The sequence below is a fragment of the Epithele typhae genome, assembly GCF_022376455.1.
Source record: "Epithele typhae strain CBS 203.58 chromosome Unknown BXZ73scaffold_100, whole genome shotgun sequence".
Classification (NCBI taxonomy): Eukaryota; Fungi; Basidiomycota; class Agaricomycetes; order Polyporales; family Epitheliaceae; genus Epithele; species Epithele typhae.
Window position 1 is genome coordinate 41027 of NW_025954291.1, and position 23975 is coordinate 65001.

At 58.9% G+C, this 23975-nt stretch overlaps 9 protein-coding genes across 9 annotated transcripts; 4 read left to right on the forward strand and 5 right to left on the reverse strand.

The window, feature by feature from the left end:
• Window positions 1-75: 75 nt before the first annotated feature.
• On the reverse strand, window positions 76-1041 carry BXZ73DRAFT_55780 (uncharacterized protein; the record flags this gene model as incomplete). Its single annotated transcript, XM_048021394.1, has 1 exon — window positions 76-1041. The coding sequence occupies one exon, from the start codon at window positions 1039-1041 to the stop codon at window positions 76-78; it is 966 nt and encodes a 321-aa protein (XP_047872067.1).
• Window positions 1042-2765: 1724 nt separating this feature from the next.
• Window positions 2766-3174, reverse strand: BXZ73DRAFT_55775 (zf-CSL-domain-containing protein; the record flags this gene model as incomplete). The annotated part of the gene is made up of 2 exons (XM_048021393.1): window positions 2766-2942; window positions 2992-3174. The coding sequence occupies 2 exons, from the start codon at window positions 3172-3174 to the stop codon at window positions 2766-2768; spliced, it is 360 nt and encodes a 119-aa protein (XP_047872068.1).
• A 236-nt stretch (window positions 3175-3410) lies between these two features.
• Window positions 3411-6511, forward strand: BXZ73DRAFT_55760 (glucose-inhibited division protein A subfamily; the record flags this gene model as incomplete). Its single annotated transcript, XM_048021389.1, has 14 exons — window positions 3411-3507; window positions 3560-3757; window positions 3814-3869; window positions 3920-4097; window positions 4149-4223; window positions 4277-4479; window positions 4544-4943; window positions 4999-5052; window positions 5109-5267; window positions 5322-5509; window positions 5737-5786; window positions 5973-6082; window positions 6144-6301; window positions 6368-6511. 14 exons carry the CDS (start codon window positions 3411-3413, stop codon window positions 6509-6511), a joined length of 2070 nt encoding a protein of 689 aa, XP_047872069.1.
• A 635-nt stretch (window positions 6512-7146) lies between these two features.
• Window positions 7147-8238, forward strand: BXZ73DRAFT_55774 (HET-domain-containing protein; the record flags this gene model as incomplete). The annotated part of the gene is made up of 1 exon (XM_048021392.1): window positions 7147-8238. The coding sequence occupies one exon, from the start codon at window positions 7147-7149 to the stop codon at window positions 8236-8238; it is 1092 nt and encodes a 363-aa protein (XP_047872070.1).
• A 1493-nt stretch (window positions 8239-9731) lies between these two features.
• Window positions 9732-14522, forward strand: BXZ73DRAFT_107120 (uncharacterized protein; the record flags this gene model as incomplete). Its single annotated transcript, XM_048016833.1, has 8 exons — window positions 9732-11096; window positions 11161-11355; window positions 11480-11598; window positions 11666-11754; window positions 11802-12050; window positions 12606-12706; window positions 12751-13023; window positions 13077-14522. 8 exons carry the CDS (start codon window positions 9732-9734, stop codon window positions 14520-14522), a joined length of 3837 nt encoding a protein of 1278 aa, XP_047872071.1.
• A 226-nt stretch (window positions 14523-14748) lies between these two features.
• Window positions 14749-16320, reverse strand: BXZ73DRAFT_82067 (uncharacterized protein; the record flags this gene model as incomplete). The annotated part of the gene is made up of 5 exons (XM_048023635.1): window positions 14749-14801; window positions 15060-15190; window positions 15409-15516; window positions 15591-15885; window positions 15945-16320. The coding sequence occupies 5 exons, from the start codon at window positions 16318-16320 to the stop codon at window positions 14749-14751; spliced, it is 963 nt and encodes a 320-aa protein (XP_047872072.1).
• Window positions 16321-17864: 1544 nt separating this feature from the next.
• Window positions 17865-20125, reverse strand: BXZ73DRAFT_82068 (uncharacterized protein; the record flags this gene model as incomplete). The annotated part of the gene is made up of 3 exons (XM_048023636.1): window positions 17865-18077; window positions 18141-19136; window positions 19442-20125. 3 exons carry the CDS (start codon window positions 20123-20125, stop codon window positions 17865-17867), a joined length of 1893 nt encoding a protein of 630 aa, XP_047872073.1.
• Window positions 20126-20930: 805 nt separating this feature from the next.
• BXZ73DRAFT_107123 (uncharacterized protein) lies at window positions 20931-22601 on the forward strand (the record flags this gene model as incomplete). The annotated part of the gene is made up of 1 exon (XM_048016834.1): window positions 20931-22601. The coding sequence occupies one exon, from the start codon at window positions 20931-20933 to the stop codon at window positions 22599-22601; it is 1671 nt and encodes a 556-aa protein (XP_047872074.1).
• Window positions 22602-22789: 188 nt separating this feature from the next.
• On the reverse strand, window positions 22790-23527 carry BXZ73DRAFT_107124 (uncharacterized protein; the record flags this gene model as incomplete). Its single annotated transcript, XM_048016835.1, has 3 exons — window positions 22790-22801; window positions 22974-23447; window positions 23522-23527. 3 exons carry the CDS (start codon window positions 23525-23527, stop codon window positions 22790-22792), a joined length of 492 nt encoding a protein of 163 aa, XP_047872075.1.
• Window positions 23528-23975: the final 448 nt, after the last annotated feature.

Sequence of the window (23975 nt, forward strand, 5' to 3'; positions counted from 1 at the left end):
ATCGATTCATCCATCGCTTCCAGCTTTGATTCATGACGACGACGCGACCATCGCCGCGCTGCCCACCGTTGCCTCTCACAACGATTCCTGCTCCACAGCAATGCCCAGGCCGACCAGCCACTCGCGCCGGAGCTCCCCGTACATCTCCCACCCGTCGCTCTCCGCGACTGCGAACGCGTCGAGCGCCGTGTCCCCGCGCCGGAGCTCGACTTCACGGAGCAGTGCGAGCATCTTGTCGTGGGCGTTCGCGAGCCCGCGCGTGAGCGTCCCGCGGAAGTGCACGCCCTGCTGCAGCCGGCGGACGTCGATCGCGACGTGCTTCAGGCTCGGCGGCAACGCGGGCGCCAGCCCTACGCCCCCTCCAGTCGCCGTTGCCGCCGCGGACGAGGGGTCGTGGGGGAGCGCGGCCGCGTGCAGCTCGCGCGCGAAGGGCGCGGCGGCGGCGATGTCCGACAGGCGGAGGTGCGTGAGGCGAGGGGCGGCGGCGGCGAGGGAGCCGAGTTGGAACAGCCCGTGTGGGTTGCGGTGCCCTGACAGTCGGAGGCTGCGCAGGGCGGGGAGCGCCCCCGGTGTGTGCGGGAAGGGGTAGAATCCGTGCACGGCGAGGTCGGCGAGGCGGGGAAAGGGGGTCGCGAAGAGCTCGCCGATGAGCGGGGGCGCGGTGAAGGGGCAGGAGACGACGAGGGTGAGCGCCTCTAGCGTGGGCGCTGCGAGGGCAAGAATGCGCGCGGCGAAGGAGCGCTCGGCGTCGTAGCGCTCCATGTCGGACGGCGCGGACGTGTGCTTGCGCACGTCGGCGGCGGTCCAGTCGGAGAGGAAGAGGTGGCGGATGCGTCGGAGGTGGGGAGGGGTGGTCGCGAGCCTCTCGCACAGGTCGTTCATCTGCTTGAGACCGGAGATGGAAAGGGATTGGTAGAGAAAGGGGGCGGCGACCTCGCGGATGTAGTGCGAGACGAGGGAGAGCGCGCGGGCGGTGGTGCCGTCATCGGTGCAGGCGAACTCGAAGATTTGCGCGTGCAGTTCAAGCGGGAGGGAATCCATGTCGGCGGGCGGGTCGAGTGCGGCGTGGTCGAGTGCCTGCGGGGGGAGGGGAGGTGGTGGAGAGAGGAAGAGGTGGATGAAGGGGCGGTGGACGGCACGGGCAAAGAGCCCGGAGAGATGACGACCGACATCGGATGCGAGGAGCCCATTTGTTTTGTGTTTTTGCGCCTGGCAAATCCTCGAGCGATGATTGCGCGACCGTTGACGTGCGATCATCACGTGACCTGGTAACTGAGTTCAATCAGAGGCCCGCGATTCGATCCCGGGGCGTGGCAGTTGATAGATGCGCACAGCAAGCACATGGGACCTACAAGCGGCCACGAATCGCACGAGTCCATTCTCCTGTTTTACGGAATTCAACCCCGGCCGCCACCACGCTTCGCGAAGGCGGTGGGAGTCGCAGCTCCGACGTGTGTGGTCGCTGTGACGGCACCCTGACCGCCGAGACGTTTCCTTTAACGCGATGATCTGTGGGAGAGCAGCATTAGAAGCATATACGCAACGTTGTTTCCTGGATTGGTTGTAAGTCCAAGCCGTAACTCAGACACCGCTGTGAAGAGGATAACGTACCGCTGCGTAGATTGCCCGCGGCACCATCGAAACAGCGCCCGATCGAGTTCGGGCCCGCGAGCTGCCCAGACCACAAGGTGCGCCGCCCCTGCGGGTGGGACAGGAAGCACGGTGCCGACCAGGTGAGTATCGGATAGGTGCTTCGATACGGCTGTCAAGCAGATATACAATTGAGAATCTCTCCTGCCAAGATAAAGAACACGGCAACGGTGGGGCATTGGAAAGGCCATTGCGTTTGTTCGTGAGAGCGAGTACTTTGCTTGCCAGCAGAAATGCCCCCAATAATGACTTATTTCTCCCTTGTCCGCGGCGTTGTTGTAGCCGAGACGTCCAGACATTGACAGCATGGGCGTCCTCGCGGCAGATACAAGGGCATCGTGGTGACCATGCCTTGATCCATGCTGTCGACAACGACGTACTATCGGACCCTGCACGTCCGCCCGGAAGGCATGGGTCACCGGAATAGAAGGTTGTGGAGAGAACTTACAAGCGGCAGTGGGGGTATTCGTGATGTTCCTCATACAGCCCACACCTGATAGGGTGATCAAGTCGTCAGTAACAGATTTCCCTGAATGACCTGGAGGCGTGAGAAGGAGCCCTAGCCGTATGGGAGTGTTTTAGGTACGTCATGACAGGGGATCGATTGAGGACATATCTCCGTGGTGTCGCTATTGTCTCCACGTCTAGCCCTTGAAGTACTTCCGTAGCAGAAAATGCGACAATGCCAACATAACACGAATTCCGTGGCGAAGCTCGTCGAAAAATGCGCCCAAACGATCCCCATAGCTTGGCAGGAAATGTCCAAACTCTTCGCCGTAAATGGGTGCCCTTACAACAGTACGAGGCACTTACGTGGTCACACATCGAGCGGTCCGCGAAGACGACAGGTCAGACATTGACTCATTATAATTGGAGGATAAGATGCTACATTGGAGTGTCTAGTGATCGCAGGAGACTTCAGCGACAGCCGTTGTGGAAGGGCGTGGGGTGGAACTCACAAGGTAGTGGATACAGTCGGTGATACAAGAGTCCCCCGGAATGGAGACTACAGGCACGCCAATAGCGGCCATCGTATTCCATCCGCAGGCACGGAAAGACCAGTCTAAGGGGACTAAATTGGGGAGTGGACCTAGATTGCGACCGAGCACTCACTTTCATGCAGCAGCCGCGATGGCCCGGGGCTGCTCGTCGGAAATGTTGAGGCGCTCCATAGCATCCTCGAACTCCCCGTCCTCGCTCTCACTGTCATCCTCCTCCTCCTCCTCCTCCCCTTCTTCCTCCGAGGTGCCCTCGTCTGGCTCATCATCTGACGGGTCGTCTTCGAAGTCCAGCTGAAAAAGCGTCAGGTAGAACGCACGTCCCGCAGGCTGTGTGACTTACAGGATCGTATACTACACGGATGATGAGGCTGCAACTTGGGCATGTTGCGACGTCCTCGTAATTCTTAAGCTGCTTGCGCGAGATCTCGAAGCGGTCGCCACAGGGGCATGGGTAGTGATAGACTCGCTTCTCTTCGTCCCAAACCATGTCCTCGATTTCGACTTCATCGTAGTATGCGCCCATGACGACCACAATCGCGCGAGTGAAAGAGAGTGTGTGAAGCCGGAGGCGAGACGAGACGAGGGGCGGAGTCAAAAGCCTGGAGACGGATCAAGAGTGATCGAAGTTCGGAGGACGGAGGAGAAATGTATTATGTAAGCACACGCGAGACAGCAGGGCAGCGGGCGCTTCCTGGAGACGCAGAGTCTGGCCAACAACCACCACAACTCATAGGAAAGGCAGTCCGAATCGCCTCCTTGATGCACAGGAGCATCAGAAGAGCCTTTTCCCGCCAGTTTGTATCAAGTAGGCGGTATGCGTCGCTGACCGCAACAAGCCATCCTCAGCACTACGACGGTACAAGTAGCATCTCATCTTCTCTGTTCAGTTGCTGATTGTGTTCCCTCAGTGTGTGTCATTGGCGGCGGTCATGCTGGCTGCGAGGCCGCTGCAGGTGCCGCAAGAACCGGTGCTCGCACGCTACTTCTGACACAGAAGCTCGACACCATCGGCGAACTGTCATGCAATCCGTCTATGGGTGGTGTCGGTAAAGGCACCCTCATGCGCGAAGTGGACGCGCTGGACGGAATTTGCTCTCAAGTGACCGGTAGATACAGCACCATCTATGCGTGGCCTGCCTGAGCTGACCATATGCGCTCCCAGACGAAGCTGGAGCCCAGTTCATGATGCTGAATCGCTCCAAAGGGCCTGCGGTCCAGGTATGCTGCGGTTCATGTGTCATCTAACTCTTTCTCTGAGTACCCTGCAGAGTCCCAGGGCCCAGGTAGACCGGAAGCTATACAAGAAGCACATGCAAGCCGCCCTGTTTAACTATCCAAACCTCGATATCCGCGCGGGCAGCGTCTTCGATCTCGTGCTCAGCCATCCCACTACGTCGTCGTCCGTGACTGACTTTCCTCGGTCAGAAGTACGCGGTGTGAAGCTCGGTCAGCTCCTCGCATTCATCTCGTTTGACTGATAATCTAACGACTGCGCAGATACGGGCGACGTCATCACCTGTTCTCAAGTGGTGATCTGTACCGGGACGTTCTTGTCCGGCGAGATCCACATTGGTGACTGCATCCTGGCATAATCGCTTGCCTTGGCGCACTCATGAGTCGTTCAGGCACGAGGCGTTTCCCTGCGGGACGCATCAACGAAGCTCCATCCATTGGACTGTCTGCCTCGCTCGATACTGCGGGCTTCAAGCTCGGTCGCCTTCAAACCGGGACCCCTGCGAGGCTTGCAATGGATTCGATTGACTTCTCGAACCTGGTGGTCCAGCCTGGCGATTCGGACCCACTGCCGTTCAGTTTCATGAACGATCGTGTCGCCAACGGGGCAAGTCCTCAACGTTCGCTTTGTTGAATGCGTACTTACACTTACCATTCAGGAGAACCAACTCAATTGCTGGGAGACCGCCACAACGCCTGAAACTCACCAGATTATCCGTGATAACATCCACCAATGCGTACATATCCAGGAAACTAAGCGAGGCAAGGACACAGTCCTAGGTTCTCGTTCCTATTCTCACATTTATTTCGCAGGGCCTCGATACTGTCCATCTCTGGAGGCCAAAGTGATGCGATTCCCTCAGAAGGAGTCTCACAAGGTCTGGCTGGAGCCCGAGGGATATGACTCGGACCTGGTTTACCCCAATGGATTATCGTGCAGCATGCCCGAAGAGGTGCAAGAAGTGCTGTATCGCTCAATTCCAGGGCTCGAAAAAGTCAAGATCGTGCGTCCAGCATATGGCGTAGAGTACGACCATGTCGATGCTCGGGAGCTCGGACGTGAGCTGTATTCTGTTCAATTGGCTCATTCTGCTTTTTAGCTGACACCTCATAGCTACTCTGGAGACGAAACGCATTAAGGGCCTGTTCCTTGCCGGACAAATCAACGGTATGTCTCGGCATGCATTAAATGACGAGTAGCCTTTGAGAAAAATGTTTTAATAGGCACTACCGGATACGAAGAGGCTGCTGGACAGGGCGTCGTCGCAGGAATCAACGCCGGACTTTCCGCGTTACATCGCCCACCCCTCGTTCTCACCCGCGCAGACAGCTTTATTGGTGTCATGATCGACGATCTCATCGTCAAGGGGGCGGAAGAGCCTTGTGCGTCATACCATCTTCCATGCCCACCGCCTCACTGAAAGCTATCGCTCCCAGACCGAATGTTCACGTCCCGCTCCGAATACCGCATCCTCCTCCGCAGCGACAACGCCGACCTGCGCTTAACTGAGAAGGGTCGCGCGGCGGGCGTGGTTGGTACCGCGCGCTGGACGCGCTTCGAGGCCACCCGTGCCGAACTCGCGCGCGTCACCGCTCTCGCCCGGTCGCGCTCTCTCACCCCCAAGGTTCGTTCGCTGCTTCTTTCTTGCGCGAACAGGACGCGTTACCACTACGCCATCGCCTCCGCGCGCTTCGCGTAGGGCCATGGCGTGGTGGAGGCGTCATCCATGCGTGACCCTCGCCAAGTATACCAGACTGACGACATCTTGCGTCTTTGTTTGGTCCGGCGTGCATGCCCTGCCCTCAACCCCCTCGCCGCGCCCTCCGCACCTGACACGCTTGTGAATGGCAGGGCTGGAGCAACGTCGGGATCCCCAAGAAACAAGACGGGGTGTTCACCAGGTGCGCATGGTTCCGAACCATACGTCATGACATGGCACTGACGACATACTCGCCTGGCCATCGCTCATTGTGACGAACACTGGATTATAATATTGCGCGTGCGCACGCGACCTCAAATCTCTGTCCTCTCGGCTTGCGGTCGAATCATGCTTGGACCTGACGTTGGACTACTGCCCCCACGCACAGCGTGTATGCCATTCTGCGGCACCCTCACTTCTCGCTCGAATCTTTGTATGCCGCTTTCCCGGAGTTCAAGGATGTGAGCCCGCGCGTCATCGAGCGCATCAGGATAGACGGTGCGGCGTCTCCCTTCGGTCACTGCCGTATACCTTGTTGACAAGTCTCGCTCCGACACAGCAATATGCAGCATCTTGGCCGACAGGCAGCAGGCCGACCTGAAAAGGTTCATGGCGGACGAGGAGATCGCGCTGGATCCGGGAATTGACTACGCGCGCGTCGAGGGCTTGAGCAGCGAAGTGCGCGAACGCCTCATGCGTGTGCGCCCGACGAGCATCGTGCGTGTCTGCCTCTTTCGTCGTTTCCAGTAACTGGACCTTGTTGACGAGAGCGCATATCCCCAGGGCGCGGCGAAACGCATGGAAGGCATGACGCCGACCTCGCTGATCTACCTTCTGCAGCACGCACGGAAGCATCAGGCGTATGGTCCGTATGCTTCCATGAACGTCAATAGAGATTCCTCTGCCACGGCAAATGCGACTCGTTGATTTGCCGCTTTCGCAGACCAACGAGGCCAGTGGATATCATGTTTGGCTTGTATAATACGTACCTTATAATGTAACTACGCTCTAGTCGCATTCTCGCGTTGGGTTTGGAGGGGATGTCGATGAATGATGGTGCACCCACGTGGTGTCAAGTACTTGAATCTGTAAATAACAGTGTTATTGGGAATGTTGGCGTACGCCGGCCCGGTCATCCGTTGCTGGTCACCTCGAGTCTAGCCGTGGACGTCAATTCCACTTCTACTCCTCGACCAACACTTTGCCATCGCTATGCGTTCATGATCCACTATTGCTACATGCTAGGCCTCATACGAGCTGAAACTGAGCCCTTATCTTCGTTAAAGCAACACGGGATACTGGGGCAGTAGGTGATCTAGCCATACACGGCCGAAGATAGATCTATGTGAGTTTTCCTCGTCATCCAGTGTTCGCCATCACTATATGCGTCTGCGGTGGACTATTTTCTGACCTTCTATTAAACCTGTAGAGGCTAGCCCCTGGATCTTGGTGTCAAAGCGAACGGAACCGCCGGAGGAGAGGCACTTCAAGATCCACCCAGGTGCGTATGCGTTTTGTTCGCTAAACGTACTCCATCCCATCACGCGCCTTTAGTACTCAGCATGTGGCTTCTGAGCACGAAGACGGCGCGGCTGAAGTACTTCCGTAGACCCGAAGACGTCCCAGGTGGCTACGTGATCCTCTCGCACACATGGCGGAGACCGGAGAAGGGCGAGGGCGACGAGGACACCTTTCAGCAGGTGCAGGATCCGGCGCGGGTGAGTGCTCCCCGCCCCCGCGACGGCTTGTCCAGCAAGATGCGCGCCTTCCTCGAGCAGGCGGAGGAGAGCGGGTTCAAGTGGGCGTGGGCGGACACCTGCTGCATCGACAAGACGAGCAGCGCGGAGCTCTCGGAGACGATCACGTCCATGTTCCGCTACTACGCCCTCGCCTCCGTCTGCGTCGCCTACCTCGCCGACGTCGGCCCCGGAGACCCCCTCGCCGACTTTGAGCTCGAGCGCGCGTTCGCGGCGAGCCGGTGGCACAAACGCGGCTGGACGCTGCAGGAGCTCGTCGCGCCGCGGGTGGTCGTCTTCATGGCATGGGACTGGACGCCGCTGGGGACCAAGTACGAGCTCGCGCCGCTGCTGTGCCAGGCGACGGGCGTGCCGGACGCGGTGCTGCGGTTCAAGAAGGATGTGTCGGACATGAGCGTTGCGGAGCGGATGTCGTGGGCGGCGGAGCGGGAGACGACCCGGGTGGAGGACGAGGCGTACTGTCTGTTTGGACTGTTCGGGATCAGCATGCCGCCGCTGTATGGGGAGGGCCGCAACGCGTTCTATCGGCTGCAGGAGGAGATCATGAAGACGTTGCCGGACGGTTCCCTCCTTGCGTGGGGCTCGATCAACAGCGAGCGGGTGCTCGACGAAAGCTGGAAGGTCGACAACTCGCCGTCCACGAATACCTCCGGATATTTGCTGGCATCATCTCCTCGGGTCTTCTTACCAGTGAGAGGAGCTACGCTTGGTCGTGGAGTGGTGATTAGCTCTCCAAATGCATCGGCGAGTAACATGTCTTCTCTTGACGATTTTGTACTGATCGAAGTGTCTCTGCATCTAGAGCTCCACTGTATTCATGTTAGACGCGCCTCGCTTCGACGGAATTACCCCAGCAGGCGTTCAAGTTCGGATACGCATGCTCGCTCTCGAAAATGATCTCTTCTTGGGCGACCTGTACTGCTGCGACTCCCGCGACGCTCGGCTCTACCTCCTCCTTCGACGCGAACAGATTGGGACGCCAGAGGATGAACGCCTAACATATCGATGTTGTCCGTGGCACTCGAGCGATTGGAACGAGGAGACACACCGAATCGTAGAAGACCACTTTGAGGCCCAGAGCAGTGCCAATGCGCCAGACAACCAGTGGCGGACTCGCGACATCTACCTCACCCCACTCCGCCCTCCTTACCGATGCATTGAGTCCAGCGACTCACTCGAGCTCCCAATCGGCGAGATCGCTGGGTGCGCGCCACCGTTCTTCATAAAGCCGCTCTCCGCATCAACAAATGGATTCACCGACCTCTGGCAGCAGACCACGCTCCGATCCACGACTGCCGTCCAACAAGTACCACAGCCTTGGATGGGGAATCCTTCAGTCACGCTCTTCTTCGACTCCCGCAACCATCTGTGGTGGAACGTCATCGCTATCACCCTCGGCCGCTGCGAACGTTCCGACCCCCAAAGTCCATCCACGTCCCACTCTCCACACGGGCCGCACTTCGCCACGGTCAACTTCCTCTCTGGTCGACGACACGAGCCCTTCGACCCCACCGCACACATGCGTGCCCCAGACGAGCACGACTGTGCGACGGACCACATTGGCCGCTGGCCGGGACTCGCGCGCGCGTTCGACGCGGTCGGCTTCGAGCGCGAGGGTCCGCGCGCCGGGCGCGTGCGGCGGCACCTCCTCTGTGTCTGGTTCACCCGCCACGCGCGCTGGTTCGGGTCCGCCGCGGACACGCTCCAGTTCCACATCGACGTCGCGGAGGGCCCGGGGAGCGCGCCGCGTCGGCGGGACAGGCGGACGGCGATGGGGACGAGCGATGGGCCAAGTTCGGGAAGTGCGCAGTGATGGATGGTTTGCGCATGTCTGTCTCGAGATGATGCGGGCTGTTTAAATCCATTGTAGCGAATTTTCGGGGAGATGTGGTAAACTTGTCGTTCCAGAGTATTCTGGTTGCGTATGTTCTAGTGGCGCCGCATTGTATGTATAGTCGGAGAGAGGGGTGCGCCGAGTACCGGCGAGCGCATGTCAATGAAACACATGGGACATGCCGTGCATAAGAGGGTGAGGAGGAGGAGGAGGAGGAGGAGTGCCAGTGGTGGTGTAAATGGACAAAGCGGCGACGGTGGGCGCCTGCGGCCGTAAGGACCAACTCTTCCAGAACGGCCATGGTCGCGCAAATACTCCTTCCCATCTGCACTGTGCACTCACTGCATCGCTTTACGACACGCATACCTCGGGCCCACCTCTCTCTTCGGAGATCGTCGTAGCGACACTTCATCTCGACGGGGGCCCGAAGTTGAACGAACCCATTGCTCATCAATTGTACGTTCGCCCTAAGTTTGCCTCATCGGGGCCCTTTTCACAGGTGCGTCTTCAGTCGCACCGAGATGTGTTAGTTACCTGATCTCGTACACTTGGCAGCATGGGTCATCGCTCGCTCACACAACCACCGGAAAGCTTGGACATCGCAGAAGGGGCGGTCGACGGGGAACTGAACGAGACGTTGAGGGAGCTTGTAGGCAAGAAGACCCCCATCCATGCCCTCCCTCTCGAAGTGCTTCACCAAGTCTTCAGCTACGTCTACGCTGCCTCCCATCCCTTCCCTTCCCACTTCAGTGCCGGCATCCCTCCGGACGGCTTCGTCCCCCGCGCGAAAATAGCCCACAAAGCATGGACCGCTCTTCTAGCCGTATGCAGTCTTTGGCGGAGATTCATATGCTCATCAGGCGAGTACTGGCGCTGCATCCACATCTACTCTTCCCGCCCCAACTGGCTCAAGCTCTGCCTCTCGCGCGCGGAGCCGACCGGTCCCTGTCTCGACGTCTACTTCCACGGCATCAGCGCCGATCCCAACGCACCCTCGACTCTCCTGCGCGTTCTTCGTGAACACGCCCAGTGCCTACGAATCTTGTCGCACGACGAGATGGGCAAGACGTGGTCGGGCGCGCTTCATGCGTTTTTATCCAGCCAACCTCCCCTCCGCGTTCTTGCCCTCTCCTGTCCACGATGGCTCACCCCGGTCGGATTCAACGTCCCCGCGTTCGGGATCCCCTCCTTTGAGATCCCCTCCTTCCTCCCCCTGCACATTCTCGTCCTTCGCAACGTCGATCCAACCGTGGACCAGTCTCTATATGCGCGATCGGAGCACTTGGACCTTTCCGCGGTCCCATGGACGTCCGACTGGGATCATCTCCACAGGATGTTATCGAAGTGCACCAAACTAGTCACACTGTCCCTTCGCTCGTGCATTAGCCACTTTGATTCCTTCCCTCCCCCTCCCGGCCTGCAGACGGTCACCCTTCCACGCCTCCTCAAGCTTCGTCTCGATCAGCGAGCGAATATGCACATGCGGCTTTTATCTTTCCTCCACCTCCCAAGCATCGCGCGCGTGCACTTTACGGAGCAACTCAACGGCGACAACCGCAATTATTCCTCTATGATCTCCACCGTCCCTACACGTTCGCTCCCCTCCATCTTCCCGTTCCTGCAAGCCACCGTCGCCATCAAACTCTCCACTGACGACTCGGAATCTGTCTATACCCTCAAGGCGTACCTCTGCGCTCCCACGGACTCCGACGACGACAACGCCTGTGCCCTTGTGCTCGCCACGTATGTAGCACGGCATTCCGCCGCGGGCTACCTCCGCGACGCCGCGCGCGTCCTCCCCACCGAGCACGTCACCATCGTCCACCTTTCCCTCGGGTTCCAGGAGACGGCCTCGAAGGACTTCTTCCCCCTCTTCACCGGCTTTGTGCACCTCACCGACCTGCGCCTCTCAGGCCATCTCGTACCTGTTTTGAGGGCATTGATGTCGTCTCAAAAGCGAACGGGAACCTTGCCCGTGTTTGCAGCATATCGTCATTGGGGCCCCGTGCAGAGGCCACGACAGCTTGATCATACAGGTGGTCGCCGTGGTTACGCATCGCAAGCACCATGGCACACCCCTCCAGACGCTCAAGATGACTATGGCGTTCAAGGACGAAAGGGCATTCCGCGCGGCGGAGAAGAAGTATCTGCATTTATTTCAGAAGTCGGTCCTTGAAACGGTGACGTGGAAGTTTGAAGTGGACGTTCAAACTCTCGCGCTTCGGAACCGGAGATGGGGGCTCTGAGGGGACACGAAAGTGAGCCTCTGTCGTTCATGTTCGGATGCACTCTCTTTTGACGCAGCCTCCTCAGGACCACTTCTTGATCTCTGGTCTCGTATTTGCGTACTACGGCTGCCAAACCAAACGCTTTGACGAGAACGCCCTGGCCACCAAGTTCTTCGTTATACTTTCGGCGGAGCTGTTCGTCTACCCTTGCTCCCTGGGTGCGGAACACGGCGAGCTCCGGGGGATTCCCCCGCCGTACCAGTGACCTGCTTACTACGTCCTACGGCGTCATTCGGACACCCAAACGTATCAGGTTGCCAAAGTCCTTCCAGCTCGTCTTCATCACCTTCTGTGGACTGCGCGCTCCGGACGGCATCGCCCACCGCGAATCTGGTTAGCGGACATGCTCGGGCTAGCACGACTTGTCTCTGGCCTCGTCGTGGAAACGCTTGTGGGCCTGGCGACGTGCTACTCCGATCACCCAACATACGTGTGCGGCTTCGAGCCGTTTGAGTTCGCGGACCCGGCAAGTGGACACTGGGAACTAGAAGACCGGGGCAACATCGACTTTGGCGGCGAGGAAGACCACCTGAAGACCGTTACCATCCTGGCTGCTGCCTATCAGCTGGTCATATCTGGTCGACGCCGTAAGATGGTTCTTGAGGCTCGAGGGCCACCGCGACGTATCACCAAACGGGCAAAATCGACATCAGTCAGCTCGCGACAGTGCGTGTCGACCCTTTGCTTCGGATCTCGGCAGCGACGTACACACCCTCATCCTCCCAGGAAGAAAGCCACTTTGGCGATTCGCGCTACGCTCCACGACATCTGCGTGCACCGTGGCTCCCTTCTTGTTCGTCCTCTCATCGATCCAGATTGTTCGGGTGTTAGGAATGGCAAGGACTCTAAGGGTGCACGCCGACACGCCTCTGGGCGAGGAGCACCGGCAAAGAGACATCGTGATGCATTTGAAGCGTTGGAAAGCATACTGTAGCTAGAGGCACACTAGTGCAGAATCCATCGGACCTACATTTTTCTCTACTGCCATCATCGGCGTGGGTCGTGATTCATGTGATGTGACAGCTCTCAGGAGTTTGTGACATAAGGGTGACGCACAGACTCCCAACTTGCCAAGGGCCCCGGTGCAGCGGCGCCACGAGGATTTTGCCCTAGAGCTGACCACAACCTCGGTCGCAACGCAGGGAGTCAATCGCAGGAAGTCCCCCGTTCAGCAAAGCTCTTCGTCATGGATTCTTCTGTAACACAGGAGCGCGTCTCAAGCCGCATACCAGGCAACGAGCGGGTGAGTGATGATTGTTGAAAAGGAACCAGCTGACACAGACATAGACGAGTGTTCTACGAACAGCCACGGCTCGTATTGTAAGCTGCCAGGACCTGATTATCATGATCATGGACCATCTCTACCACGCTGGTGCAGAAGACGCAGTCTCGGAGTTCCACGATACTTGGAGTTCGGCAAACCGAGCTCTAGCCGCGGCAGCACGGTCATGCAAGGTCCTCAGCGCTGTCGCTCTCGCTAGGTTATGGCGTCATATCTACAGCATAAACCAGCTCTTCAAGGTTTTCCCTACATTCACGCTGGATACAAGATACAAACAGGTGATCATGGGGCCAGTGTTCCGTGGGAGGTCGCTGACTCCGCGACGATGTAGGTTCTGCCAGCCAACCCGTCAGACGAGGAATGGGCTCGCTTCGAGCTCTATGCCAGACTCATTCGTCGTCTCGACGATTTCCATCTCGATGACATGGCGGAGACGTCCTTCTTTTACCGTTACAGCCGTGACAATCTCATCCTTCCTCATCTTGTTCATCTAGGGTCGATCGATATCCAGTCACCTTCCCCCTTTCCACTCGCCTTGATTTCACCGACCTTGGAATACGTGGGGCTTCGATGTGGACGCGCTCCCAAATCCGGAGAAGTTTGCAACCTTCTACTGAACACAATCACAAGCCTCGCGATCGATGCACCGAATCTTTCGACGTTGGACATCCGCGATTGGTTCGAGTTCTCCGACGATCCAGTAGCCCAACTCGCCCCTATCCGAAACCTCAAGTCACTCCGCACCCTCATGACCATGGGTCCCGTCGATCTGGCGTTGACTCTCACACTCTGTGTGGAGTTACCTTCTCTGCGTCATCTCGACCTAGCAGAGGCCCTGTTCTTGGCCGAAATCGACTACGGGCAATTTAGCGAACGGTTCCACAACCTGAATGTCCTTAAGATCGGGTTTCGCTGCGCCAAATCGGAAGTTCTGGGTCGCTTTTTGCACGAAGCTTCCCCTCCTCTTCGTTCCCTATCATTGTGCATCATCGACCCATGGAATGCCACCAGTCCATCCTCTTATTCCTCTTATCGACAACTCCCCCATTCCACTGGGGCCCTAGCATCCGTATCGAGCACGGTTGAATCATTAACCGTGCGGTTCGGTCTCGAAGATACATACTATAGTCTCGACGACAACGAACACCCGTCGCTCGACTTTTGCGTCATTGAACCCGCGCTTGCGCTGAATCGTCTCACCACAGTCGACATTCATTTCACTCCACTCATCCTACTCGACGACGCCTCCGTTGGAACGATGACCTCCGCGTGGCCGCTCCTTCGCATTCTTCGCATACGACAAGGGCACGGGGAACTGGACTACTTGCCAATCACCCCGGACCCACCGGACACACGGACTCGTCCCACATTCCCCTCTCTCGTCGCCTTGAGACACGTCGCCGCGCACTGCCCACGTCTGGAGGAGTTCGAATTTGCCTCAAACTTGGAGCTCGCAAATCTCCCTCCTTCCTCCGCCAGCCTGCCCGGTCCCGTCGGGCATCGCCTCCCGTACCTCGATCTCAAGCTTCTCCGAGACTGCGACGAGTTCTGGGACACGGCCCCGTGCGAGCGTGTGTTCGTGGCGCTGTACGTGGACAGGTTGTTCCCGTGCCTGCGTCTGCCGTCCGTTTTCGAATGGGATGGAATCGACGAGGATAGGCCGTCCCGGCGAGGCTTGGCCTCCGTTGTAGACTCCCATCTCACCCACACGCTCGCCGTGTTGCAAGCTGGGAGGAAGAACTTCGTGGAGGCAGCTGGGACCATGGCCTCGCGATGAGCCCGTGGTGGCATGGGGGTGGCATGCAGTGTACGTACAGAGCGCCGCGTCCCACCAAGGCCGATCCTCTCCTTGTGCCTTTGTCATTCCTACATTAACCCGGGTTATACGCAGTGCTATCGTAACGGCGGCGGAGTCCTTATTTCGCCAAGATATTCGTTTTTTCCCGCTCGCACAAATCATCATCATAACTGAGAGACACGCTTTGTTCATCGGAGGGAGGTACTCAGAGTACTGGGATGCTGGGGAACCGGCGGTGTTTATCCGTCATTGGTCTCCCTGCGTGGATGCAAGCAATTCCTGCCCCAGGCGCCCCCCATTAGACCGTCACGTACGGTGGCATAAGGGATGGCCCCTTCGACAGACGCGAAAGCGGAGACGATCCGGGCAACATACGCACGTTTCGCGCCCGCCTCTCCCCGTCCGTCGGCAACGCCAGCTCCCTCCTCCCCGCGCGCCCGCTCACGAGGCTCTCGCTTGACCTGTCGCACGCGTGGACTGGTGTCCACTCTTCGCCGCGCCGCGGCTCCCACGCACGCTCTTCGTCGGGCGCGGGGCCACGGTCCTCGCGCAGCTCGCTGAGGACGAGGCGCTGCGCCGCGAGCGAGCCGGGGGTGTGTGCAGACGAGGGATTACTGCCAGTCGCGCGCCGCCCAAGCGTGATGGAGCTTGAATTACAGCTCATGTATGAGGACGAGGGAGAGAAGCGGGCGGGTTATGAGCCGCGAATCGTACAGTTTAAGGAGAGGGTGGTGTTTTGTCGGATAGTCCTCCGTCGTGCGACGGGGTCGTATACGGGCGAATATATCTCGGTAAGGGTATAGTGCATCGCGCGGGGAGTACGCGTACATGTCTAAGGGAGAACGCGGAATACGCGGATGCGCACCATGACGAAGACAGCGCCTTCGCCCTTGCGCCCACCCAGAAGTACGTATTTTTCGGACTTGGATTCGTGACCGTTGCTTTGCCCAGTTCCGCGACTACAATCCCAGGCCTGCGAACGATGTATCAGTCGCGCCTTCAAAATGACAGACTCGAGATGTGCCACAGAACTCACCCCACGGACACATGTCAAGCGGGTCCACCCAGTCCCGGCCATGTCCGCGTCCCGCCGACGCGTGGTCGAACGTCGCCCTGTCCACCAGCCGCGCGATCCGCGGACCATACTTGGCCTGCGCCCGTGCGAGATCCTTCGGGCTCTGGAACTCCTCGTGCACAAAGCCGACCTCGAGCTCCTCGATCCGCGCCGCCCCGCGTGCTGCACGCCACTCGAGCATCTCCTCCAGCGTCGAGAACGTCTCATCTTCCGCGGTGATTACCGCGTGCGGCCCCCCGACGCGCAGGCGCGTCAGCAACGGGCACACTGCGGGCCCGGTCGCCACCGCGCGCGCCCGTCGGTCGTGAGGGCGCGAAGGACGTCACTGCGGTCCATGAAGCCGGAAATGTGCAGAGCGGCGAGCGAGGGAAGCTCGGCGAAGAGCGCCATCCAGGGGTCGGCGGATATGACGAGGGTATGGGTCATGTCAAGTGTGAGAACGGTGATCGGCAACCCGGCGACGACTGCCGCAGCGCTGCACACGGCGAGGGGAGTGAGACTTTCGAAGAGATCCGCGTGCTCCACTTTCCCGGGGTCCTTCTCTCCTATGTCCACCTCCTGGATCGCGAAGTGTACCAGAGGGCTCGGGTTGGCATTGGCTGGTGTTGTAAACGTGGGAGGTACACTGGGGGCAGGTGGCTCTTTGGTGTCTTGTGTGTGGAGGATGAGGCTATGGACGAGTTGGGTGGAACGGATGGACATGGTGTTCAGACCACGGAGAGAGGGGAAGCCATCATGGAGGTTGCGATTGTAGGTCTCGGGAAGCATGTCGGAAAATGTGTATTGGGAGTCTCTGCCGTAGAAACCCTCATCAATCAGGTCATCGAGGTCATCGAGTATCGAAAGTTCGACGAGGGCCGGGAGACGAAAGACGGAGAGGAAGGCTGCATGCACGAAAACACATTTATCACCGACGAGAGTCAGGCTCTCGAGGCGTGGTAGGATGATCACCGGTCGGCCGACGGTTTCGGGCCTTGTACCTTCAGCATCCAACAAGTACACCTGGAGGACGTTGAAGGCTTGTGCAAGGAAAGAGGATGTCGAACACGTCGTCCCATATACCTGGCCAGATAGCTTCGTCCTGTGGGAATATCTCAACTCCAGTTCCTCCAGTCGGGAGTACAAAACAACGCTGGCCGGTGGTTAGGAGTCTTGCATTACCATCGTCGTGAGTTGATGCAGCGGCTCGGTTTCAAGAGAGCAGGGGAGAAACGGATCCTCCGCGGGTAGCTGGGTTTTGTAGAATAGCACGTTGATATGAGGAGCACTGATGAAGAGTACGCCATGAAACTGCTCCCAGTCTTGAGTGTCTTGATCCGAGATGTCAGGGAAAACTTGTAAGAGCGTGAGGGAGTGGATATTTGGAGAGCGACGGGAGAGTGTGTGAAGGGATGCCCATGGGGGACTGATGTTCATGTCACACTCGATGTACGGATCGACAGGCGCATGTGTTCCGGCACGGGCTAGGCGTATGTCAAGCCAGTCTGCATTGTAATCCAGGCGCATAGCTTTCCATAAGGAGGATGTCGAGCAGGCGAGATCGTACCAGGTCTTGCATACACCCAGGACATTCAACCAGCCGAACGTGCGTAGCGGGGAACGGAGCGTCAACGCCGACGAAGAGTCTCCCCAATCTGTCCCCTTATCGATCTTTGTTTTTGTAAAGTTCCTCTATGATCATGGCAACGATTTCAGCAGGGAAGTCGCGGATGACTGGGGGTATTCGCCGGGTGTGAACAAATGATGACCGGTGCTGGATAATAGAAGTAGACTGCTGTTGAGAGCCGTCGGAATGCCGGTGGGGAATTGATTCATGATTGTCTGACATTCCTCAAGCCCTAGGCGATACGCACAGTTGACAGTGCCGAGAATAGCGAGCGAAGATGCAACATGATGGTCTATACCAGGTGTTGAATGACAAGTTGAGCGACTCACTACTTTTCACGCGCTTTCGTTGAACTTGAGCCGTATGCGTTGGAAGAAGCTTGGTTAGTAGAAGATACGATTCGCGGACAGGGAGAATCAGCGACGTCGTGGTTGAGGATCAAAAGCCGCGCCGTTAGCGCCCGTCCAGCCCAAGCCCATAGGAAGCGTCGATTCGTCCCACTCGTTTACCCTTCTCATGTTGCAATTGCCCATACCAGTCAACATCTCACACAAAGACGCGACTGGAAGAATATGGGGACCAGTGCCGTTTAAGCAGAAACCTTTACATACATTCACGTTGTAGCGCGGACGATCTGTTGCTAGTCGTCCTCGTCCCCCGTCTCCATCTCTTCGTCCTCCTCAGTACCATCCTCTGACCCTGACCCATCTTCAGACCCAGTTGCCGCTTCATCCGAACCATCTGTATCCCCCGTCTCCACGTCCTCCGCAAGATATTCATCCAAATCGGCACCAAACATCTCCGGCTCCGTAAACACCAGCATCTGACAGGCCACCCTATCTTGCGCGGGGCACTGCACGACACCGGGTGCACGTCGGCGAACTCCCCACCATACAGACGTCGCAGAATCACTCACCAGCGGCCAAAGATCCTTCTCCTCCCGATCCACCGGGTCCTCCACCCGAACACGCACAACCGCCACCGCCCCCCTCGCACACCGCTCGATCACCGGCCCGTACTTCGCCCACAGCCTCTCGAGCCCCCCCCCCGCATCCCGGTGCACGACCCGCAGGCCGACCGCGATCCTGCCCGGGCGGCGCGCGACGAGCCGCGCGACCGCCCGGAAGAGCGCGTGGTCCGCCGCGACGAGCGACGGGGCGTCCCCGACTGACACGCGCTCGAGCAGCGGGCACAGCGCATCGTGGCGCGCGAGCGCGTGGAGGGGCGCGTCCGCTTCCCGGCCGAAGCCCTGCAGGCGGAGGGCGCGCAGGAGCGGGAGCGCCGCGAGGAGCGCGCGCCAGGGCGCGGCGTGGAGCACGAGGGCGTAGGTGAGGTCGAGGACGAGCGTCGTCAGCGGGAGGCGGGCGGTGATGTGCCCGGCCTTGCGCACGCAGGGGGACAGGAGGTCGTTGAAGATGCGATCGAGCTTGTACTGCCGGAGCCAAAATTGGCGGTCGCGCGAGTAGTCCGAGCCGGACTTGTCGAGGGCAATGTCTACCCTTGGGCGTGCGGTGCTACCCATGGGGCTCGCTTCTGCGTGTTCTGCCGTTTGTGACAGGCGGAGCGCGTGGGAGTCCAGGGTGGAAGAGAGGAGGATGGTGTCCAGCTTGCGGAGGGCGGGGTGTGCGTCGTGGAGGTTGAGGGAGGTGGAAGGTGGAAGCATGTCAGCGAGGGTGTAATAGAAGGGGTCCATGATGCCGCTATTGCTGAGGGCGCAGGCGATGTCGTCGGTTACGCCGAGCTCAACTAAGGCTGGGAGATTGAGGTGCGCGAGGAAGGCCGCGTGGAGCCGATCCTCGTGGCGGAGCCAGAGGTGTTCGAGACGTGGAAAAGTGACGATCGGGCCTTCCGCGTTCCCATCGTTGTCAAAGTCGTTCAACAGCGAGTCACGGAGGAAGCCGTCCATCTTGAGCTGACGGAGGTTTGTACATAGAAACATGAAGTCGAAGACGTACTGTACATATGATACTTACCTTACACACATCTCAACCGGCTGCCCTCCGCAAGGGGCCCATCCTAGGCTAGCGCGGGTATCGCCCCCGCATCTCTCCCGCCCCCCGGGGCATCTGTGTAGTTGATGTCTGCCCCCCGAGTCGTGAACCCAGCCTGATCGCGTAGATTTGGACTTTGTACTGTACGCCTACCATAGGGCTCTGCCCTCGAGGGCGTTAAACGAGGACGACAAAAAATAAATAAAAAATAAAAAAAGTCGAAGACGTGCTGCCACGTGAAAGGCCACTCCCCGTCGGAACCTTGATCATATATGTTCCTCAGCTCCAGAGTCTCCAATCGGGCGTAGAGATCGGGGTTCATAGGAGGGGACAAGCCGTCGACTGAAAGTGCTGTGATCTCTGGTAGACGTTCGATCTGGAGGTCGTCGAGAATGAAGGGGAGCCCAACGTCGTAGGTGCTCTCGGTGACGTCGAAGAAGGAAACTGAAAGATCGACCTGGAAGTCCACCCACTGGAACACTTGCATTTCACTCCACTCCGGGTCGTTAGACTCGTAGAGCATTGTGAGCGACCGTAGTCGAGAAGCGTGTTCGGGCAGGAGCTCTAGGAGCTCGTCCGGCGGGTCCATGTCGGCTTTGCAGTGGATGTACAAGTCGATTGCTCGTTTCTTCATTCGCCGGACACGGGAGAGACATATCCTAGGCCAATCCATGTTCCCGCCGACGGAGACGGATGACCAGAGACTGGAGATTTCTTGAGCGATGTCGTACCAACCTCTGGAGACGAGGAGGATGTTCATCCAGTCAGAGGTGTGTAGCGGCGTACGGCGGACATATTTGAGATCCCCTGCGTGAACGAGTGGCGACATCGCGTAGTGGATCGTGAAGACCTCGGTGAGAAGTTCGACGGGGAGGGGGCCGATTCCCGTGGAAGGGTACCGAGCGTCCATGGTACGGATTTGGTGGAGAAGGGAGAGACCCCGAAGCGTGAAGGAGACTCGTGGATAGAGGAGGAGATCGCAACGACCGATGACCCTGAGTTCATTCGTCGCACTTAGTGCAGTATTCGCAGGCGACAAGGGGTACGACTCACTGTTTGAACAGATGTCGGGGCCGATGATACACTTTCCGTTTCTAGGTCGTCCGTGTCAAGGACAGATACGAGGACTCGTTCAACGTGTACCAGACATGAGTGAACGTCGGTAAGAGCTTGTCACAGAGGGGGCAGATGAGAGGGTCACCGGGGCGCGAGTGCAATGAGGGAGGTATGTATGGTGATCCCGGGCATGTTCGTGGGTGGACAGATATGAGGGAGGCGGCAGCGCTATGAGTTCATGAGAAAGCTGGTCGCGACGAAGGCTGTAAGACAAAGGACGGCGGCGGGAGAAGGACTCACAATAGCCAGGATGTTGATCGTCGGCGAGCATTGCAGGCCAATGCGCCCGTGAAGCGCGTCGGCGCGTCTGCACCCCACCTCTTCCGGAACGACCATGATCGCGCCAATCCTCCTCTCCATCTCCGCTCACTGCTCCGCGTTCCGTCGCACATATCTCGGGACCACTCTGCTCTCCTGAGAACGCCAAACCTGCCTCGACGACTCGTCGCATCGCTGCAACCTCAACCGCATGCTGGAGCTTTCCTCTAACTCCACCCGGCCGGTGCGTTTCGAGTCGTGTAGAGAGCCGTCCGTCGTTCTTATCTTGCACGTTTAGTAGCATGGAACTCGGACCTCACCGCGATAACGCCGGAGAGACGATGAACGGGAGACTCGAGAAGCGGGAGAGGGAGCTCAGCGGCGAGAGAATCCCCATTCATACCCTCCCCCTCGAAGTTCTCCACAACGTCTTCAGCTGCGTCTATGCTGCCTCACAGATCACCCCATCCCACCTCGGCGCTGGTCTCCCCCGAGACAGCTTTGTGCGCCCCACGAAGACGACTCACACCGCATGGACCACTCTCCTGGCAGTATGCAGCCTTTGGCGCAGGTTCATTTGCTCGACACGCGAGTACTGGCGTTGCATTCACCTCCATTCCCCGCGCACCGACTGGCTCAAGCTCTGCCTCGAGCGTGCCAAGGCCACCAGCCCCTGCCTCGATATCTACCTCCATGGCATCAACGGCCCCAGCGCGCCATCCACCCTCAACATCCTTCGCCAACACTCTCAATATCTATGCACTTTGTCGCACGACGAGATGGGCATGGAATGGGCGCGTGCGCTTCGTGAGTTCTTGTCCAGCGACCCGCCTCTCCGCACTCTTACGATCTCCTGTGTGCGATGGCTCAACCCCATCGCCTTCGACATCCCCTCCTTCGTCCATCTGCGTACTCTCGTCCTTCGCTACGTGGATCCCATTGTGGACCAGTCGCTGTATGCGCAGTTGGAACACCTGGACCTCTCTGTGGCTCCATGGACGTCTGGTTGGAATGATCTCCACGAGATCCTATCGACGTGCACTAGCCTGGTTACACTCTCCCTCCGCTCGTGCCTCAACCACCTCGACAGCATCCCTCTCTCCACTGGCTTGCAGCCAGTCACCCTTCCACGTCTCCGCAGCCTGCGTCTCGACCACCCTACGGACATCCACAAGCAGCTGCTCTCATTCCTCCGTCTTCCAAGCATTGTGCATATCCACATCACGGAAGACCTCATGGGAGTTATCAACTCGGGCACATACCGCGGCTTCTCCTCCATCCTCTCCGCCTGCGATGAACAAGGCCTCCCCGCCATCTTCCCCTTCCTCAAGGACACTTCCACTATCGAACTCTCCACTCTCAACCAGTTCCTCTACACCTTCAAAGCGTCCCCCCGCGCCCCCGTGAGCTCCACGGACGACTGCGCCTGCACCCTCATCCTCGCGACCGAGCACGACTTCAAGGGCGTGTTCCAACGCAGCGCGTCCCAATGCGTGCGCGACGTCGCGTACATGCTCCCCGGCGCGCGTGTCACCGCGGTCCACCTGTCGCTCGCATTCCAGGACATGACCTCGGCCGACTTCGCCGCGTTTTTCCGGGGGTTCCCGCACCTCACCGACCTGCGCCTGGCGGGGCAGGGGTCGCTCGCGCCCGCGCTGGAAGCGCTGATGTCATCCCCCGCTGACGACTCTGGCGAAGACAGCGAAGCAAACGCGGGGGCCGGTGTCCGGTCGTCGATATTCTGCCCCGGGCTGCAACGTCTCGTCATTGGGACTCCGTGCAAAGGCGAGAACGCTCTGCTCGTGGCCCTTGTGGACGTGCTCGAATGGCGCACCGCCCGCGACGCACCGCTCCAGACGCTCAAGATGACGCTGATGTACAGCGACGAAGACGCCTTCCACGGCGCGCAGACGCGGTTCCTGCCTTCTCTCGAGGCGTCTGTCGTCGGGACGGTGACATGGGAGTACGTGGAGTACGTGGACAGCTTCACGCGTCAGATTTGGGGGATCTGAGGAGATGCGAGGGTGAGTCTCCGTTGTATGTTTTGCTGTTTTCTTCTTCTGACGCGACCGCATCAGGACGATACCGGATGTCGTTCTCTTCAATCTCTACCTGCACCGACTGCGACAAGATCATCATGCAAAAAGGCTCCGTGCCCCGTCCGGCTTGGTCCTCCCCTCAACATCAATCGCAGTTTGTATCACTCAAATGCCTGCAAACATTGCGTTAGCCACCTCGACTCGAATCAGTCCCGATATCGCCCGCTCACCCCACGAATTGCATTCGCGAACTTGAACCAGCGGCCACAGCTCAACTCCGATCCTATCGTGCCTCAGTCCCGCTGACACGTGATCGAACACAACACTCCCCACCAACCGCGCCACCCGTGGCCCGTATTCCGCCTGCAGCTTCGCGAGCTCCTTCGCGCAGCCCACAAACCCGACCTGGAGCTCCTCGACCCGCGCCGCCCCCCGCGCGTCACGCCACTCGAGCATCTCCGCGAGCGCCGCAAACGACTTCACGCCTCCCGTGACCACCGCCTGCGGGCCTCCGATGCGCAAGCGGGACAGTAGCGGGCACATCACGGGCCCTCTGCCGTCGCCCGCCGCTGCCCCCTGCGGGCGCCCGTCGGACGCGAGGGCGCGAAGCACGGCGCCGCAGCCCGTGAAGCCGGCGACGTGCAGCGCGGCGAAGAGCGCGCTCCACGGCTGGCCCCCGTCGGCGTCGGCGCGCCCGTAGGTGACATCGAGCGTGAGCGCGGCGATGGGCAAGCCTGCGACGACGGGCGCGACGCCGCGCAGGGTGCCGGGGAGAAGCCGGTAGAAGTACTCCTCGAATGAGTAGTGATCCTCGTACAGCTCGAGGTGCACGTGCGGGAGGGACCGCAGTACGTGAATAAGAATTGGTACCGTTCGCTGAAGTTTGAACGCACAACCATTTCCCCAGGGCAAATACGGGGCACTTGAAGCATAGCAGGTGGCCCCAACTGGCGCCGAAGATCAGCAGACAACTAAAATACCACGGTCGAACGTGGAGTCGAACATGCACACCTAGAGACGTCAAGGCACTGTACTCACTCCGCCATCTTTGCATTATAATGGACGGTATTCAATATCCTCAGTGCTTGGATCAAGCTTGGATCATCATCATGGATCGGTTTGCGGCGTTGCCAGATCTTCGACGGTAAAGAGTGTCTTTGTCGAGGTACGATCAATGTCCCCCAGCACGAGTTTCGTGAGGCTGAAGCTCTCTCTTTGCGCCTCACGGTCCAGGAATATAGCACTGTGATGGACATTTGGGCAGAACGGGTGGCTAATCGCGCTGGTTATCGAACTTGAACGGGGTGATCGCCCCGCTGGCATCGCAGATCACGCACGAGCGCGTGC